An 18,834-nucleotide genomic window follows, 5' to 3' on the forward strand; every position below is an offset into this window, starting at 1 on the left:
TGGTCTTTTTGGCGTCACTTCCTCTCTGAACTCGGTTTGTAAATGATCAATGAGTCCATACAAAGCTAAGTGCCGGAGATTCAATAAATAGACGGCGTGCTTACCCGTGTAAGAAATTGTATGAGGAAGGGGACCTTAAACGCTGGTTTAGTGTGGCTGAAACGGGGCTTAGGCTCAATAATTATTTGTCTAAGGGGTTATCCAGCTTAGTGTAGACATGGCCTTTGAAACTATGGGAAGACCAGCTCCCTCCATGCGGACCTCTGCTTTGGACACTGTGTTTTTATTGCCCCAGAAAATTGGGTAAAATCTAGGGCTGTCAAACGATTACATTCTTCATCAGATGTATTACAGTTTGCGTTTTGATCAATCGCAATTAATCGCAGTAAATCACTTAAAATTTAAATTAACTTTAAAAAAAGACCTAAATCTTTTGACACAAAATACTTAGTCATTTGGGGGCCCAAGGCAACCTAGTCATTGGGGCCCTCATAACAAAAATGACATAGTCTTTTATGGTAGAAACTTCCACGCGAGCTGCATATCAAAGGTTGGCAAACCAATCCCCACACTTTTTCTGTAAATTATAGAAACATAAATCAATGTTTGATGAAGTGCAAGTGTTTGTGTGCAAATCTGTCACACCCTTGTGACGACTGAAAGTAATCCAAATTAAAATCTTAATATGGTGAATTGCAAACGTTTTCATTGAGATGATGTTTGAAAAGAAATGTAATTTTTGTTTGTTTTTAAAATGGGACATTTTTGGTTTCAAGGAAAAAATGTGTCATTTTTTGTTTAGAGTTGGCTAATTTAAAAACAGAAATGTTTTATAATATTGTAAAAAAAATTAGATTTTATGGCAAAGTTTACATACATTTATTCAACGCAGCCAAAAAAATATATATGTACAAAGAAGAAAGCAAATGAAACATTATGCCCCAAAGATCTCTAAAGGGATTTACTGAGCATCTCACTTTGTCTCCGTTTAGGTTTCGAGCTCTCGCACTGCGAGGACCCCGGCGTGCCGCAGTTTGGCTTCAAAGTCAACGACCAGGGTCACTTCTCCGGAAGCAGCATCACATACAGATGCGAGCCCGGCTACACGCTGCACGGGGCGTCCGCGCTGAGGTGCATGACGGGCGAGAGGAGAGCCTGGGATAACCCCCTGCCTTCCTGTATTGGTACGTTGCCATGGTGACCCATTGACGGTGGGGTGTGTTTGCGCACCAGGATGTGAATCATTTATTTACACTGAATGCTCTCATTGTCACCCAGAAAAGCGTTTTATTTGCAGGTCTGTTTGTGGTTTTCTTTGCACATTATCATGGACTGGCCTACTGCTTATCTCATCCACATTTTCCTTCAGCTGATCCATCATGTGATTGCCTGCAGCGTCCCTAAAATAATAACCTCTTGGATCATACAGATAAAGCAAATATATATGTATTTTTTTGTTTATTTATCTTTTTGCTGGATGGTTCTTCCACATATAGCCACACATTTTAATCATTGGTGTTTCTCTGTAGAGCCCACAGGCCATTTGGGAGGAAAACAATGCAACTTCTCTGAATCTAAATTACCTTTCTGTTAGCATTAGTTTTTTTTTCCACAAGAGCAAGTGGGGAGCTGTTTTTTGTTTTTTTTTAATATGCCTTTAAGATATAATTGGCTTTTTTAATTCATTTTCCAAGGTTTTACGCTGCTGGGAGGGGTACACACAATGCCTGAATATCGATTATATGATATGATCAGCGTATCATGACTATTATTGTTGATACACCAATTTATTCTCATTGCTTTCATCTCAGAAATTGTATTTAAGTATCAGAGGTTGCACATTTGTCTGCTGGAAGTGTGTTGTTCAAAATCTAGGCTCGATGCTGTTATTTACTGTGTTTAGTAAGCCCAACTGGGAACTATTTGTGTATTTGTAGCTTTAAAGGGCAACTGCACTCATGCACAATCCTTATATAAGACAGAAACACATGTCTTTCCCTTTCCTGTGTATTCTAAAGTGTAAAAAAACTGCTCGCAAGAGGTGGCTAACAATGCAGGTAATGGGGATACGCTCTATTCCATTGGTTCTCAAACTTTTTTCACAAAGTAGCAGCTCAGAAAACACTTGGCCCTCCAAGTACCACCATAATGGCCTACATTAAAATACAAACCCCGTTTCCATATGAGTTGGGGAAATTGTGTCAGATGTAAACAGAAACGGAATAAAATGATTTGCAAATCATTTTCAACCCTTTAAGTGAATTGTGAATTATATTTATAAAGCGCTTTTTCTCTAGTGACTCAAAGTGCTTTACATAGTGAAACCCAATATCTAAGTTACATTCAAACCAGTGTAGGTGGCACTGGGGGCAGCTGGGTAAAGTGTCTTGCCCAAGGACACAAGGGCAGAGACTAGGATGGCAAAAGCGGGGATCGAACCTGCAACCCTCAAGTTACTGGCATGGCCGCTCTACCAACTGAGCTATACTGCCCCGCCTCAGTTGAATATGCTACAAAGACAACATATTTGACGTTCAAACTGATAAACATTTTTTTTGCAAACAATCATTAACTTTAGAATTTGATGTCAGCAACACGTGACAAAGAAGTTGGGGAAGGTGGCAATAAATACTGATAAAGTTGAGGATTGCTCACCAAACACTTATTTGGAACATCCCACAGGTGTGCAGGCTAATTGGGAACAGGTGGGTGCCATGATTGGGTATAAAAACAGCTTCCCAAAAAATGCTCAGTCTTTCACAAGAAATGATGGGGCGAGGTACACCCCTTTGTCCACAACTGCGTGAGCAAATTGTCAAACAGTTTAAGAACAATGTTTCTCAAAGTGCAATTGCAAGAAATTTAGGGATTTCAACATCTACGGTCCATAGTATTATCGAAAGGTTCAGAGAATCTGGAGAAACCACTCCACGTAAGCGGCATGGCCGGAAACCAACATTGAATGACCGTGACCTTTGATCCCTCAGACGGCACTATATCAAAAACCGACATCAATCTCTAAAGATTATCACCACATGGGCTCAGGAACACTTCAGAAAACCACTGTCACTAAATACAATTTGTCGCTACATCTGTAAGTGCAAGTTAAAGCTCTACTATGCAAAGCGAAAGCCATTTTTCAACAAAATCCAGAAACGCAGCCGTCTTCTCTGGGCCCGAGATCATCTAAGATGGACTGATGCAAAGTGTAAAAGTGTTCTGTGGTCTGACGAGTCAACATTTCAAATTGTTTTTGGAAATATTCGACATCATGTCATCCGGACCAAAGGGGAAGCAAACCATCCAGACTGTTATCGACGCAAAGTTCAAAAGCCAGCATCTGTGATGGTATGGAGGTGCATTAGTGCCCAAGGCATGTGTAACTTACACATCTGTGAAGGCACCATTAATGCAGAAAGGAACTAACCAATGATAAATAACTTCCTACCATTAACGCAACTTCTTGAACAGGTGCAGTAGAAAATGGATGGATGGATTAAAAATGCATGAGAATGTTTTATAATTTGAACGTTATTTTCAACACTGTGATTACAAGTGGAATTATTCATTATTTGTCGTGTTAAGCATTGTCACCTCAGATTTACCTGAGAGCCAGATGCAGTCATCAAAAGACCCAAATCTGGCTCGCGAGCCATAGGTTCCCTACTCCTGTAGTAAAAGGTCCATTCATGATAACATGCAATATTTATAGTGATTTGCTCATTTTAATCCTTACTGAAACACTTAATTGGAGCGTTTTTGGCGGTTTTTGGATGTTTTTTTAATAGACTAAGTAAGGGGTTTGACCAAACTAAAGCCTGCAGGCCAAGTGCGGCACGCCCTAGTCTTCAGTGCGGCCCGCAAGATATCACAATTTTAACAATAAGTTAAATTAAATTGGCCCGCGGCGTGGATTTGCCTGAATTTACTCCCCAACAAATTGAGTCGAAGTGATCTTGCCGCATTCTTGTAGAGAAGACAGAATCCATGATTAAAGACAATGAGTATCATTTGGAAGGGACTTGAGCACAGATTTACATTTTATACCCTAATTCAAACAACTTTTCTCACACGTGATATAAATAAGCGATAACTTTGTGGACATTTTATAACAAGCACTATATATATTTTAAAATTACACACATATAAATTCATGACAGTGTATGATGGCTGATATGCAAAACACTCACTCCACACTTTCCCATGTTTGGTGCATTTTAGCTACTTGATAGTTCTGATTGATTACAAAACTTTAAAGGAGGTCATTAAGGAAAGTTAACTAGGACGGAGTTAAACTTACACACACTCTTAATCAGGTGTGTCACTAGGTTTGAAGAACAGGTGGGCATAGACCCCAGGAGGTTCCTGTGAGCAAAAATGTTTGCACGTGCAACATCTTTTCACTCACAACTTGTTGGCGTCGTATTAGAATTACATAACAGTGAATATATTGAAATGGTTGAAAGTCCAAGTGTGAGAAAGGTGAATAATGATGACAATTATAAGTGTCACCGTTATTCACAAAAATAGAAGGTTACAAAATGAATAGTTGATGGAAATGAGCAGAAAAAAGTGAAAGTAATGTTTTAGGAACTCAAATTAATCAATGTTCCACCACTGATTGCCATAATGCTTTTCAGAGCAGACGTTGAGCCAATTGTCCCCAAAACTGTGAGAGACATCTTCTTTCATAATCTTCTCCACGGTTCAGAAAATCTTGACTTTCATTGCACAGAATCCTTGAAATTGCCACGTATGCGTCAGTACTGAGACGACTACAAATTGAAGCATGTCTACTTCCGAGTTTACTTCTGTAAATACTGCAGGATGTTCTGCGTCTGGTTCGAGCTTGCTAAGGTAGTAGTGGAAATGTGGACTGGATTTTCAGTATAGTAATGTGGGCGTTACTGATGGAACGGATTGCATTGGATTGAATAATAAGCGCTGCCAAAGGGTCCCCGAATGATTTGTATTCATAATGAATAATGACAGCTAATCCATTTTTTTTTAATTTAACCTCATATTCCTGTTTATTTGTATTGATTTTTTCTGAATTTTTTTGGGCAAAAAAATTCAAACCACACCAAATTATTTAAGGGGGCTTCAACCTAACAACGCAAATGCTCTTAATATTTTAAATGTTTTATCGTTTATACTTTAGATTGCTTTGTCGTCACGGTGTGAGGTGGGGGGATGTTAAAGTTAAAGTGGTTGAAGTTATGTGTTACTGTTCAGTGTGTTATAGCTTGTTTTAATCAATGCAAACTGAAGTGTTATTTTGGTACTGTATTGTTGCATGTTTGGCAAACGTCATTTTTCTATTTGGTATGAAATTAATATGCAGACTTAAAGCATTGCAAATCCAGATTAGGGGTAAAAAAAGATGTAAACATGATTACAGATTTATATATATATATATCCATCCATCCATCCATCCATTTTCTACCACTTATTCCCTTTCGGGGTCGCGGGGGGCGCTGGCGCCTATCTCAGCTACAATCGGGCGGAAGGCGGGGTACACCCTGGACAAATCGCCAGCTCATCGCAGGGCTAACACAGATAGACAGACAACATTCACACTCACATTCACACACTAGGGCCAATTTAGTGTTGCCAATCAACCTATCCCCAGGTGCATGTCTTTGGAAGTGGGAGGAAGCCGGAGAACCCGGAGGGAACCCACGCATTCACGGGGAGAACATGCAAACTCCACACAGAAAGAACCCGAGCCTGGATTTGAACCCAGGACTGCAGGACTTTCGTATTGTGAGGCAGACGCACTAACCCCTCTGCCACCGTGAAGCATATATATATATACATATATATATATATATATATATATATATATATATATATATATATATATATATATATATGTCTTAATTGGATTATCCAGAGAATAGTGCTCGATACTGTGGTAGAGCGCAATATGTATGTGTGGAAAAAGTCACAAGACTACTTCATCTCTAAAACAAAAATCTCCTGATGATTGAGGGAACCCCTCATGAAACAGTTCTGTAGAGATAGAGTAGTTTTGTGTTTTTCCCCACACATACATATATATATATATATATATATATCCGCGACCCCACAAGGGAATAAGCGGTAGAAAATGGATGGATATATATATATATATATATATATATATATATATATATATATATAGACTTGTCCAGGGTGTAAATGCTTTCCGCCTGAATGAGATAGGCTCCAGCACCCACACCCACCCATCCAAATGATGAGAATCAGGTGTCCTAATCACTTCGGCCGGCCACAGATGTATAACATCGAGCACTTAGGCTTGGAGACTGTTTCTACAAACATTTGTGAAAGAATGGGTCGCTATCATGATCTCAGTGATTTCCAGCGTGGAACTGTCATAGGGCCTTGCGATGAGGTGGCGACTTGTCCAGGGTGTACGCCGCCTTCCACTCCATTGTAACTGAGATAGGCACCAGCACCCCCCGAGACCCCAAAAGGAATAAGTGGTAGAAAATTAATGGATAAATGGATAGATGGAACTGCAATAGGATGCCACATGTCTAACAAATCCAGTCGTGAAATGTTCTCGCTCCTGAATATTCTAAAGTCAACTGCTGGCTTTATTATAAGAAAATGGAAGAGTTTGGGAAAAAAAGCAACAGGTAAACTGAAAAAGAGGTGTCAGAAGATGCTGAAGCGCATAGTGCAAAGACTTTCTGCACAGTCAGTTGCTACAGAGCTCCAAACTTCATGTGACCTTCCAATTAGCCCACGTACAGTACGCAGAGAGCTTCACAGAAAGGGATTCTATGGCTGAGCAGCTGCATCTAAGCCATATATCACCAAGTCCATTGCAAAGCATCCGATGCAGTGGTGTAAAGCACATCGCCACTGGACTCTAGAGCAGTGGAGACTCCTTCTCTGGAGTGATGAATTATGCTTTTCCATCTGGCAATCTGATAGACAAGACCGGGTTTGGAGGTTGTCAAAAGAATGGTACATTTTGGACTGCATTGTGCCAAGTGTGGAATTTGGTGGAGGAGGACTTATGGTATGGGGTTATTTTTCAGGAGTTGGGCTTGGCCCCTTAGTTCCAGGGAAAAGGACTTTGAATGCTTAACAATACCAAAACATTTTGGACAATTCTATGCTCCCAGCTGGATCGGGCCCCTTCCTCTTCCAACATGACTGTGCACCAGTGAACAAAGCAAAGTCCATAAAGACATGGATGACAGAGTCTGGTGTGGATGAACTTGACTGGCCTGCGCAGAGTCCTGACCTGAACCTGATAGACCACCTTTCGGATGAATTAGAACGGAGACTGAGAGCCAGGCCTTCTCGACTGACATTAGTGTGTGACCTCACCAATGCGCTTTTGGAAGAATGGTCAAGAATTCCTATAAACACACTCCGTTGTGGACAGCCTTCCTAGAAGAGTTGAAGCTGTAACAGCTGCAAAAGGTGGACCGACATTATATTGAAGCCTATGGGTTAGGAATAGGATGGACAATTCAAGTTCATATGTGAGTCAAGGCTGGTGGCCAAATACTTTTGGCAACATAGTGTATATAGTTACTTTACATAAAGTTACGGTCACGGACAATTTTTTTTTTAGCCCAATGCAGCCCGAGTCAAAAAAGTTTGGACACCCCCTGTGAACAAGTCCCTTTACCTGCATTGTTAACCACCTCCTACGAGCAGTTTTTCAATATTTAAACCGCAAATGGGAAACGTCTGTTCTTGTCTCACATAGGGATTGTGAACGATGAGCAACATTTTTTTTTTAAAAGTGCAGTTTCCCCTAATGTTAGTGTTTGTTTTAAAGAGTTTGTGCCTCCAAAGAAGCACTTCTGTTCTTTGTTTACACTTTTCACATAAAATTGATGCCAAATATCGAATACAAGAACGTAACATTAATGAGGAGGACGGGGGGACACAAACGTCAGTGTAGCAATATTAGCTAAGCTCCGTGATCTGTATTGCTAAAATCAACATGACATAAAGAGAAACATCATGCTAGGTTAGCCTATTTGCTGAAGCAAAAAAAAAAGATCAGGCTGTATTCTAAAATGTGTAGCGAAGCCTGGAGTAGAATGCTCCATTTGATCCCCTCTTTTTTCACTTCACGTTTGGTGTTCATGGACAGGTTCTAGCAACACATTTTTGTTGAAACACCATTAAATAGTCCTCTTCATAATTTGACAGTTTTTCCTTGTCTCTTTCGCCCAAGCCTTTTCTAACGGGGGTTCACTTGTATGTCTTGTTTATTTGGTCCGTGGCATCAAGTCTCATGATTCGAGCAGAGCAAAGGTGACAACTCTGATGCTTTGCAATAAACAGAACAGAACCTTTTCTTTTTTCAACTGCTGGGCCCCTCTTGATTTGAAATTCAGCTTGATAGGGCTTTTCTCTCTCATTCCCACTATCAATAATAGAACATTCATAAAAACCTCAGGCTGATGCTCTACGGCTTTATTTTTTAGCCATGACATACTATGACCTCGGCTAACCCTCAGTCTTTGTCATATTGCTTTTTTTATTATTATTATTATTATTACCCCATTCTGTCTTTACCGCCCTGCCCTCTCGATTTTGTACTTTCTATCTCTTTTACCTCGTCTTAGCTGTTAAAATTGCTCCTCGCACACTAATATATTCCAGCCAGGGAGGGATGCCGGAGGGAGAAGCAACGAAGGCACATAAGGGAAGAGCGGAGATGGGATGGTGATTGTGAAAATACATATAACGTCGAGAGAGACAAAGACAGAGAGGGCGATTTATATTTATGTCATATAATGTGGAGCACTTTCTTCCAGTAGGAATGTGAGCTCTTTAGAAGGACTATTTTCTTTTTTAACTGTGAAAGACAAAGTCACAAGAAAGCACAAAATGTTCGTTCGAGTCACTTCGGTCTAATGTGTTCATGGGTCGCACACGTTTTGTAGTATTATGTGGCTACAAGTAGAAAAATTGTTTTGTATACATTTTTGTTCCGTTGTTAGGGCATCAAATGCGGCCAAATTATTGAACGTAGTTTCATCAATTAAGCTGACAAATATAAAGATGAACAATTATTTTTCTCATTTACAATGTATCACCTTGGGGCACCACCCTTTGAGAGACAATTCACTGATTTTTGCCTATTGAACAGATTTTACCTCAAATAAAAACCTCATATCCATATGGGAATAATTCTCCTATTAAGGCAGTGTTGCTTAATATAAGGCCCCACTTCTAAGCTGTGGTCACTGCAGCGGTACTCAGTTTTTATTGTATTACACTTGTTTACCACTTTTGGCACTAAAGACAATATCACACAAAAAATAAAGTCTAGAGCTGAAGTCATAGAGAAGTTTTAACATCCATCCATCCATCCATTTTGTACCGCTTGTCTTGGGGGATGCAGGAGCCTACATCAGCTGCATTCGGGCGGAAGGCGGGGTGCACCCTGGACAAGTCGCCAGCTCATTACAGGGCACGTTTTAACATGGTCCAAAGAAAACTGAAATTAATTGAGTTGAAGTTTCTTTAGCACAAAAATTATGACTAAAGTGGTGAAGCTGTATTGTATTTGCACTTTATTTTATTGACAGTTTATTTAAGAAACATGTATATTATGACAATAAATAATATTATTAATATTTCTCATCCATCCATTTCCTGCCGCTTGTCCGTTTCGGAGTCGCGGGGGGTGCTGAAGCCTATATCAGCTGCAATTTAGTTAAAATGGTAAATGGGTTGTATAGCGCTTTTCTACCCCTTTTTAAGGAGCCCAAAGCGCTTTGACAGTATTTCCACATTCACCCATTCACACACACATTCACACACTGACGGCGGGAGCTGCCATGCAAGGCGCTCACCAGGACCCATCAGGAGCAAGGGTGAAGTGTCTTGCCCAAGGACACAACGGACATGACTCGGATGGTAGAATGTGGGGATTGAACCAGTAACCCTCAGATTGCTGGCACAGCCACTCTACCAACTTTGCCACGCCGTATTTAATCACTACGTAATTGTATGTAAATGTATTAGTCATCAGTTTATAGGAGTCCCCTTCTTTTGCAGTATATCTGATTGGTATGTGTTTGTATTATCAGTCAGATCTAAGCCTTTTTAACAGTATTTGTGACTAAAACATGCTTTCATTACATTTGGCAATTGACCCTGTTAAACTGTAAGTAGGTTAGGTATAATTGTTAATTATATTGAATACGATTAAAATCAAAAGTAAGATTACTAATTTAGTGACAATATTTGAGTGGGCCCTAGGCCCTTCTGTCATGTAGAAGTTGGACCCCATAGTCAAAAAGATTAAGAGCCTCAGTATTTGAATGTGTAGCAAAGTCCGCTGTCAAATTGTGTAGATCAGTTGTACTTAAAATGCTTGCATGACATGTTTCTTCTTTGTATGTTAGCCGAGTGCGGCGGCCGTTTTAAAGGCGAATCTTCCGGAAGGATACTCTCACCGGGATACCCCTTTCCCTATGACAACAACCTCCGGTGCACTTGGACCATCGAGGTGGACTCGGGAAACATTGTTAGGTAATCAAAGATAACATACACAGATTCTTATGTGAGTCCATATTCAGACCTGATACTGTTTTGTGTTTTCCCTAGCCTTCAGTTTTTGGCATTTGACACAGAGGCCAGCCACGACATGTTGAGGGTGTGGGATGGTCGGCCTTCGAACGAAATGTCTCTGGCGGAACTCAGCGGGTCTCTGCTGCCCGAAAGGATCCACTCCACGCTAAACACCGTCACTGTTCAGTTTGAGACCGATTTTTACATCAGCAAGTCTGGATTTGCGATGCAATTTTCCAGTAAGTGGTCTTAAAACGGGAATTCTAACATAACAGATTGGAATAAACAAGGTTTCATATTTAATGCTTGTCTGTCTCGGTTATGCAGGCTCAGTAGCAACGGCCTGCAGGGACCCCGGTGTGCCAATGAACGGCAGCCGCAGCGGCGACGGCCGGGAGCCGGGGGATTCTGTGTCCTTTCAGTGTGACCCGGGATACGAGCTCCAGGGGGATGACAAAATCACCTGCATACAAGTTGATAATAGATACTACTGGCAGCCCAGTCCGCCTGTCTGCATAGGTGAGAAGTCCTTAACAATACATGCTGGTGGAAGTGTTAGAGAGAGGTATCAGAGGCTATCAGAAAAAGATGATTGATTATTTTTCTTGGACTCGCAGCTCCTTGCGGAGGAAATTTGACCGGCTCCAGTGGGTTCATACTGTCGCCTAACTATCCACATCCTTACCCCCATTCTAAGGACTGTGACTGGATCATTGCAGTCAACCCAGACTATGTTCTGTCTCTGGCCTTCATCAGGTATGATTTACTCAAAGTTTTCCATGGCTTTCCATTCTTAGCCTAACTTTATTGAAGACCTGTGCTGTATTGGTAAACTTTCTCTGTATTTTGACTTTTTTGGGGCATGGTTAATAGCAGGATTTTTACAATATTGTTTGTTCTAAGGACTACATTTTCAGAAAGTTAAGGACCAGGTTTACCATCATTTTTATTTTGTGTCATGCCGATGCAAGACCTCATCTTTTTCCCTTCATCAAATGGCTAATGTAGTCACAAATTAAAATACAAGCAATATGGTTGCGTTGTGCCATGACAGGAGTGCTCAGCTGTTTTAAGGACTTACTGCAAAAAAAAAAAAATGTTCGGCAAAGATCCTCTATTTGACATGTTTTAGCCCTGGTTTAAAGAGTACCCTTTTAAGAGGGCTGGAAGGACAGCAGTATTGAGAAAGCCCACTAAAGTCACAGATTTGTGCTCTCGCTTTGCGATTGCCGGTTCCATACTAAAGTACCGATACTCCAGTACTAAGGTTAATTAAAAGCATGAATCAACCCCAAAGGGCATAAGCGGTAGAAATGGATGGATGGATGGATTTTCGTTGTTCTATTTGACAACTGAAATTTGTATTTGTATAAATTACATGTTGCTTCTACAAAGTATCAATAGCTTTACTTTACTTTGTTTTGATAAGAACATGTGGATGATAACCTCAAAATAACACAGTTTTTTTTTTTGCACTGACCTCACTTTTCTTTGTTTTACCCCTATGTAGTTTCAACATTGAGCCAAACTACGACTTCCTGTACATCTACGACGGCCCCGACAGCAACAGTCCTTTAATCGGCAGTTTCCAAGACAGCAAACTCCCAGAGAGAATTGAGAGCAGCTCAAACACAATGCATTTAGCCTTCCGTAGCGACGGATCGGTGTCCTATGCTGGCTTTCACTTGGAATACAAAGGTAGATTCGTCAGCAGACTTTATTTTGTGTTTGGTCGATTTTTAGCGAGCGGAAGTCACTTCATTGTATTATCTATTTTGCTGTCCAGCCAAGTTAAGGGAGTCCTGCTTCGACCCGGGTGTGGTCTTGAACGGCACCAGACTGGGATCGGATTATAAACTTGGATCAACTGTAACCTTCTACTGTGAGGCTGGATATGTTCTACAGGTACTTTTGCTTTAAGTGATAATTGAATGGGTGGTTCTTAGTTTCATTGATTGGCAAGGCAGCTAACTTTTGTGCCGGTATGACAATAAGTTTCCTTGAATCCTTGAAATAAAATGTTTTGTCTTCAGGGTTACTCTACCCTAACCTGCAGCATGGGAGATGATGGCAGACCTGGATGGAACCGGGCATTGCCAAGCTGTCAAGGTACAGATAGTTACAAGGTTAAACACTGATCTGTAAATTCTTAGATTAACTTATTTTGGCACTGGTTTCTGTCTGTTCCAGCTCCGTGCGGAAGTCGCTCTACTGGATCGGAAGGAACGGTTTTGTCACCAAACTTCCCTCGGAACTACACGGCCGGACAAACTTGCATCTACGCTATCGCTGTACCGAGAGAGTTCGGTAAGATCCCCATCAAGGTTTTGCATGAGGCTTTTCACACAATACCAATTTGAATATCCTCAGATTGACTATCTTTGAGTGACCTTTGCCAGTACTGGGTGTTGTCTGCCTTTCACCCAAAGGTGCTAGGCTAGGTTCTAAATCCTAGTGACCACTATCTGTAAAAATGAATAGTTTGGACATTCCCCAATCCAAATTAAGTCATCTTCAAATATGGATACAAAGCTTATCTGAATTGTATATCTGCAATGTTATATAGTCGACCAAACTGTGCATAAAAAATATAGGATCTTGGTGTCCACGTGTAGCATTCAGCCGCTTAAAGGAGAACTGCAGTGTTTTCGGAATTTTGCCAATCGTTCACAATCATTATGAAAGACATGACGACGAATGTATTTTTAATGCATTCTGAATATTAAGTAAATGCCATCAAAAGTCTGCTTATAACGGAATCTATGGGAGCCACTCTATTCTGCTTATAAAGCCCTTAAAAAAAAACCAAACACCTCCATTGAGGTGTTATATGCATGATGTAAGTATATATGTAATGTAGTAACAGGCACATGTATAATAACATTTAATATTTACTTATTTTGCTAATTTTAAGCATACATGATGCATTAATTTCAAAATACATTCACTTTTTTTTTCAACTCCATCACTGATTTGTTCACCGTAGACTTCCTGAGAGCCAACAAACAAAATAAAACATCACTACTTGTAACATGTCTGCTGTCATTACAATGCCGACTGCGACGATGTTCATAAACAGTATTCCCGTTTAAATGAAGAATGACTCATAATCCTTGCAAAGAAAAAGGTGGTGGAACCAAGCATCGTTTTGTGTCGTTCTTGCTTGCCCTTGCCATGTCTAAATTGGCTGTCAAAGTGTACCAACAAGTCGGATCAAATCTTTGTCCTTCTACCACCCAGAGGAGAAGCATGATTTATGATCTACAATAAAGTTTGATGAGCAAGGAAACGATCAGTCGATCTTGTCAACATTGGCACACAAGCTGTGATCACGGCGCCGCTATAAATAGTTTGTGTGTATTAGCGCTTATTATAGCCACGAAGACATGGTTAATATTCAATTCACAAAATGTAAAGGGAGTATTCGTGGTGCTTTTTGGATTTTTTTTATTGTGTTTTATGGGTGTAAGTATGTCTGATTCTGATTCTGAATAGAGGACCTCCATTATGTTTATTTACGCGTGAGAAACACATTTAAAAAATACATCCGTCGTCATGTCATTCATATGATTTTGAACAATAGGCACAATTTTTTTAAAAAAGGGAAGTTCCTCTTTAAGAAGGAAGGAAAATAATGTGTTGTCACTGCAGTATACATCCAGTCTGACTCCAGTTTGTTTGAGTGACGATTTGGCATGATGGAGTAAAACACCAATAAAGAAATTGTCGTGTGATCTCAATTTTTACGGGACAAAAAAGATTTTTAATGAGATAATGTTACACTACCCAGATCAAACCTTTTTTAACTTTAGCCAAAACGCTGTGGGGATTTAATAAATGATCAAAGGATCCTAGCTCGCCATTCATTTAATTCCAGGTCAGGGTTAATCGCTGAAGTGGCGCTAAAAGCTGAGGCAGGTTTTCCTCTGATGTGGCCATGTTTGATTGGTGTGTTTCTTTCAAAACAGCCTAATAGTAGCTACACTTGCTTCCATGTTGGCTCCACTTTTAGACCTTGCTGTAATACAGTATGTGTTCCTGTCAACTTGAGGTTATCACAATGTTTTATGGGTACATGTATCATATCCGCCTACAATATGCTGTTAGACAGCAAGTTACCTAATTGGCTCTGACTCGCCGTCAGTAATTATTTGATACGGGCCCTAATTGTGCCCGTTGGCGTTACGTCTAAAATAGCAGCCGTCAATGGTCTCCGTCTCATTACATTTAGGAAGTGGACGTTCAGGGTGTCAACTTCATCAAGAAATGTTTGATGCGGCCTAATTATCAGACAAGTTTTTCACAAACATTTTAAAAGATGAAGCTTGTGTGTTGTGTTTTTTATATCATGAAAACACCTGTGATGTGCTGTCTTAGTCGGACGGAAGCAGTTATTACCATCACAAAGCCTTTCAAAAGGGTGTTTTTTTTCATTTCAGATGAGTGTTTTTAGCTCTTTACAGATTGAATGACTTCAATGCTTTCAATTTGCGTCATTTAGACATTCAATTAATTGGATTAATCAACTTTTAGCATCTCTGTTGTGAACACACAGAAAGAACTCTGAAAGTGAGGAGAATTATATCTATATAGCGCTTTTCTCTCGTGACTCAAAGCGCTTTACATAGTAACCCCAATATCTAAGTTACATTTAAACCAGTGTGGGTGGCACTGGGAGCAGGTGGGTAAAGTGTCTTGCCCAAGGACACAACGGCAGTGACTAGGATGGCGGAAGCGGGAATCGAACCTGGAACCCTCAAGTTGCTGGCAGGGCCACTCTACCAACTGAGCTATGCCGCCCCAAAGAAAGAGCAGACAACCCTGATTAAAACCTAGGTTTTTTTTCTAACATTCAATTCCTAAAACCCTTTTAACCCTCTTTAGTGAGCCATTTTGAAAGTATTTGTATAAAATTGTTACCCTCTGCATCTACAAAGTTTGCATTAAAAAATATTAGTACATACATTTTTTTAAATGGCTAACCAGATTTGTTAGCGATTTAATTAGATACTTTGCTCATGCTAAAACCAGCAAAAATTCTCTTACCAGTAAAATGATGGTTGTTAACCAGATTCATCACTAGTACCTTGCTACTGCTAAAACCAGTATTGGTATTTTGTTAGCAAAATAAAACCGAAACAAGCAAAATTTCATTAACTAGATGTAGCTATTTAGCTAATTTATTTAGTTAGCAACTGTAGATTGCTTGTGACATTGCTAGTGCTAAAGCTCGATGATGATCATAAAGAAGAAAATTAGTTGATACAAAGTCATTAGACAGATCTCACATTAATCTAGTTTAAAAACAAGCTGAAGCCTCTTTGTAACAAAATACAGTAAAAACAGATTAAACGAGTTAATCAGATGTATTTTTACTTGGTGAGTTAGCGAGCAAAATGAGTAAAATAAAGACAGAAGGTGTTAACCTCATTTATGGTTGCAACTACCTGAAAAAAAAAAATAGGGCACACTTTGTGGTGCGTTCCATTTTTACTAGGAAGTCCCCAGTTCCTAGTCAAAATTTCAAATGCCCCTCGAGGTGGGATTTCCGATTTTCCATTCTCACCACTCCCGAGTTGGTTTCAAAGATGTCTGTAGAATGTAAACAATGATCTGCGCTTCTTTAATAGCCTTCTGATTCGTTTTTGTCGCACTAAATCAGCTATTTACGATGTATTGTTCAACGTTTTTATATGGCAACATTACTGGAGTGTAAACTAAATTCATTTTCTGTGTTTTATACGTTCCACATAGTTTTCTCTTCATCGACCGTGTTTGAAGGTTGTAGAAAGAGTGCATCTTTTCCTAAAAGCTGTTTATATTCAGAGGCAAGCGCAAAAATAGCTTCCGTGCATGTTGCCTCTGATGTGGCCATCTCGATTTCCGATTTCGTAACTGGAATGCTCACAACTCGGCTGTGACGTCGTTTCCAGCTCCGACTTCCAACTTTCTAGGTAAATGGAACGCACCATTGGTGGTTAGACCGAGCTACCCCTATTGTTCCTTTTTTCAATAGGTAAAAAGTTACCACGTTAAAAAGTCATTTGGAGTCAGAAGACCAGATGCTACAGTAGGTGGATAACTCTAGCTATCTAGCGAGGAGCAGTGGTGTAGCCTGTGGCAAACTGTTGTCAATAGAATCCACAAACTATTTTTGATTCTCACCGTAATACGGGACAAAGTACCTTTTCAGCTACATGTTTCTAAATACAGGATGAATCTGTTGTTCAAGGGGTGGCTGAGAACCCGTCTCTAAATTAACCACTTTTTTTTTTGTTTTATCTGCGACATAACTTTGTTATCCTCATATCTTGCGAGCAAAATTATTTAAATGAAGTTTTTGAACCCTCTTCAAAGGCAACAGTCAGATATCGTGTAGCATATGCTAACAAACATGTGTTGCGCTATGCTAGCTCGGGGGAGGACATGCTTTATTTTGTTATTTCCAATCGGATTTGAAGCGGAATGCAGACGCTAACATGGAGTAACGCGATTAACCTGTCTTTTTTTATGGTTCGTCCTTGTCCCCAGTCCTCTTCGGTCAGTTTGTGCTCTTCCAGACGTCTCTAAACGACGTGGTGGAGATCTACGACGGCCCCACTCAGCAGAGCACGCTCCTGTCATCTCTCTCGGGCTCACACTCTGGTAAGGATTGATGGATTAGTACGCTGATGGATGAAAAAACGTGGCGGGCCATCTGAAATAAATGAAATGTTATCCTCCGGCTCGCTTTCCTTCCAGGGGAGTCGCTCCCTCTCAGTTCAGGAAATCAGATCACCGTTAAGTTCATGACAGTCGGGCCAGAAACCGCCAAAGGCTTCCACTTTGTCTACCAAGGTCAGCCTGTCAAAAAGCAGCAAATCTTATCACATTAGATTATGGGATCAATGAAAAGTCCTGTCTTTTGTTTGCGCAGCCGTGCCTCGGACCAGCTCCACACAGTGCAGCTCCGTGCCCGAGCCGCGTTTTGGTCATCGCCTGGGCAACGACTTCGCAGTGGGCTCGCTGGTGCAGTTCGAGTGCAACCCGGGTTACGTCCTGCACGGCTCCGCTGCCATACGATGCGAGAGTGTACCGGACAACCTGGCGCAATGGAACGACAGCCTACCGACATGCATTGGTAACTACATCCTTCAACTGACCTTACCTTACCTTTTCCATGCTAACATTGCGCCTTTCAGTTCCCTGTGGCGGTGCGCTAGCCTCTCGTCACGGCACCATCCTGTCGCCCGGATACCCGGAACCGTATGACAACAACCAGAACTGTGTGTGGAAGGTGTCAGTTCCAGAAGGTGCCGGCATACAGGTAAACAGCTCTATCACCTGACCTTTTGTGTCATTGACTTAAAAGCTGAGCAAGCGGCACATCAGGCCGGGAAGATAAGGTATTATTAGGATGACAAATGGATGGTTGGAGAGTGTGGGAGCATCCTGATAGCATCTAATGCTAAGAGATAATGGCCGATTGCGCTTTAAGACAAAGATAATAACAATGACACAAGCATGAGATCATTTCCTGTTTGTGTAGCAGTGTAGGGTGTAAATACACCTCCAGGCCAGTAGGAGTCTCTCTTGCGAACCCATTCCCACGCGCGAGTTGACTTATTGTAAAATAAATGTTTTATTTGAATTTAGAAATGTTTCCAATGTTTTAATGTATTTACTCTCATAAAATGAAGACTTCTGACAAAACAAAATTTTTAATGAAATCCAGATTACAGTACAACTTCTGACTTTTTCTCATATTTCTAAAAAAAAAATGTATTTATGAGTCTGATCATACAATTTTCAGATAATAAAAACATATATTTTTGAAATATTCAAACTTGAATCAAGTAAACTTACACCATTTACATAAAATACTGACAATAAACTCCAAATATATGTATGTCAAATGTTTAGTTTAGTTTAGTAACATAATGACTATATTTACATAAATCATTTTCTGTAAAATGAAACTCAAATATCATGAAATCCTGACTTTATTCACGACTCGATTTAAGTGCCGCAAGACTTGTCCCTTTTTGTAGTCATATTTTAACATTTTATCTTTAAAATTTTCAACATGGTATACTATTGGGAGAAAGGTTTTATCCTACTGTTTTGATTTTATTGCGAAATAGTTGTTCTTAATTGTTAATCGCACAATTTTCTTTAAATAATTAAATACAGATTTGTTTTATTCTAAGATTACAACTTTCCACAGCACAAAACAATAACAATATATTAAAATATGTATAATAAATATATCTGCGATGAGGTGGCGACTTG

The 18,834-nt window shown here is 40.1% G+C and overlaps 1 protein-coding gene across 1 annotated transcript in view; it reads left to right on the plus strand.

Annotated features, from left to right (window-relative positions):
* csmd3b (CUB and Sushi multiple domains 3b) overlaps positions 1-18,834 on the plus strand; it is an 815,905-nt gene that overhangs the window by 674,804 nt on the left and 122,267 nt on the right. Inside the window, exons 25-37 of the mRNA XM_061908578.1 lie at positions 993-1,184; positions 10,398-10,524; positions 10,600-10,802; positions 10,891-11,082; positions 11,181-11,319; positions 12,074-12,261; positions 12,350-12,468; positions 12,597-12,672; positions 12,754-12,870; positions 17,095-17,208; positions 17,305-17,400; positions 17,480-17,683; positions 17,745-17,869. Coding sequence (XP_061764562.1) covers positions 993-1,184; positions 10,398-10,524; positions 10,600-10,802; positions 10,891-11,082; positions 11,181-11,319; positions 12,074-12,261; positions 12,350-12,468; positions 12,597-12,672; positions 12,754-12,870; positions 17,095-17,208; positions 17,305-17,400; positions 17,480-17,683; positions 17,745-17,869 — 1,892 coding nt within the window. The remainder of the gene's footprint in view (positions 1-992; positions 1,185-10,397; positions 10,525-10,599; positions 10,803-10,890; positions 11,083-11,180; positions 11,320-12,073; positions 12,262-12,349; positions 12,469-12,596; positions 12,673-12,753; positions 12,871-17,094; positions 17,209-17,304; positions 17,401-17,479; positions 17,684-17,744; positions 17,870-18,834) is intronic.

This window comes from Nerophis ophidion, linkage group LG08 (genome assembly GCF_033978795.1).
Source record: "Nerophis ophidion isolate RoL-2023_Sa linkage group LG08, RoL_Noph_v1.0, whole genome shotgun sequence".
In the NCBI taxonomy this organism is placed as follows: Eukaryota; Metazoa; Chordata; class Actinopteri; order Syngnathiformes; family Syngnathidae; genus Nerophis; species Nerophis ophidion.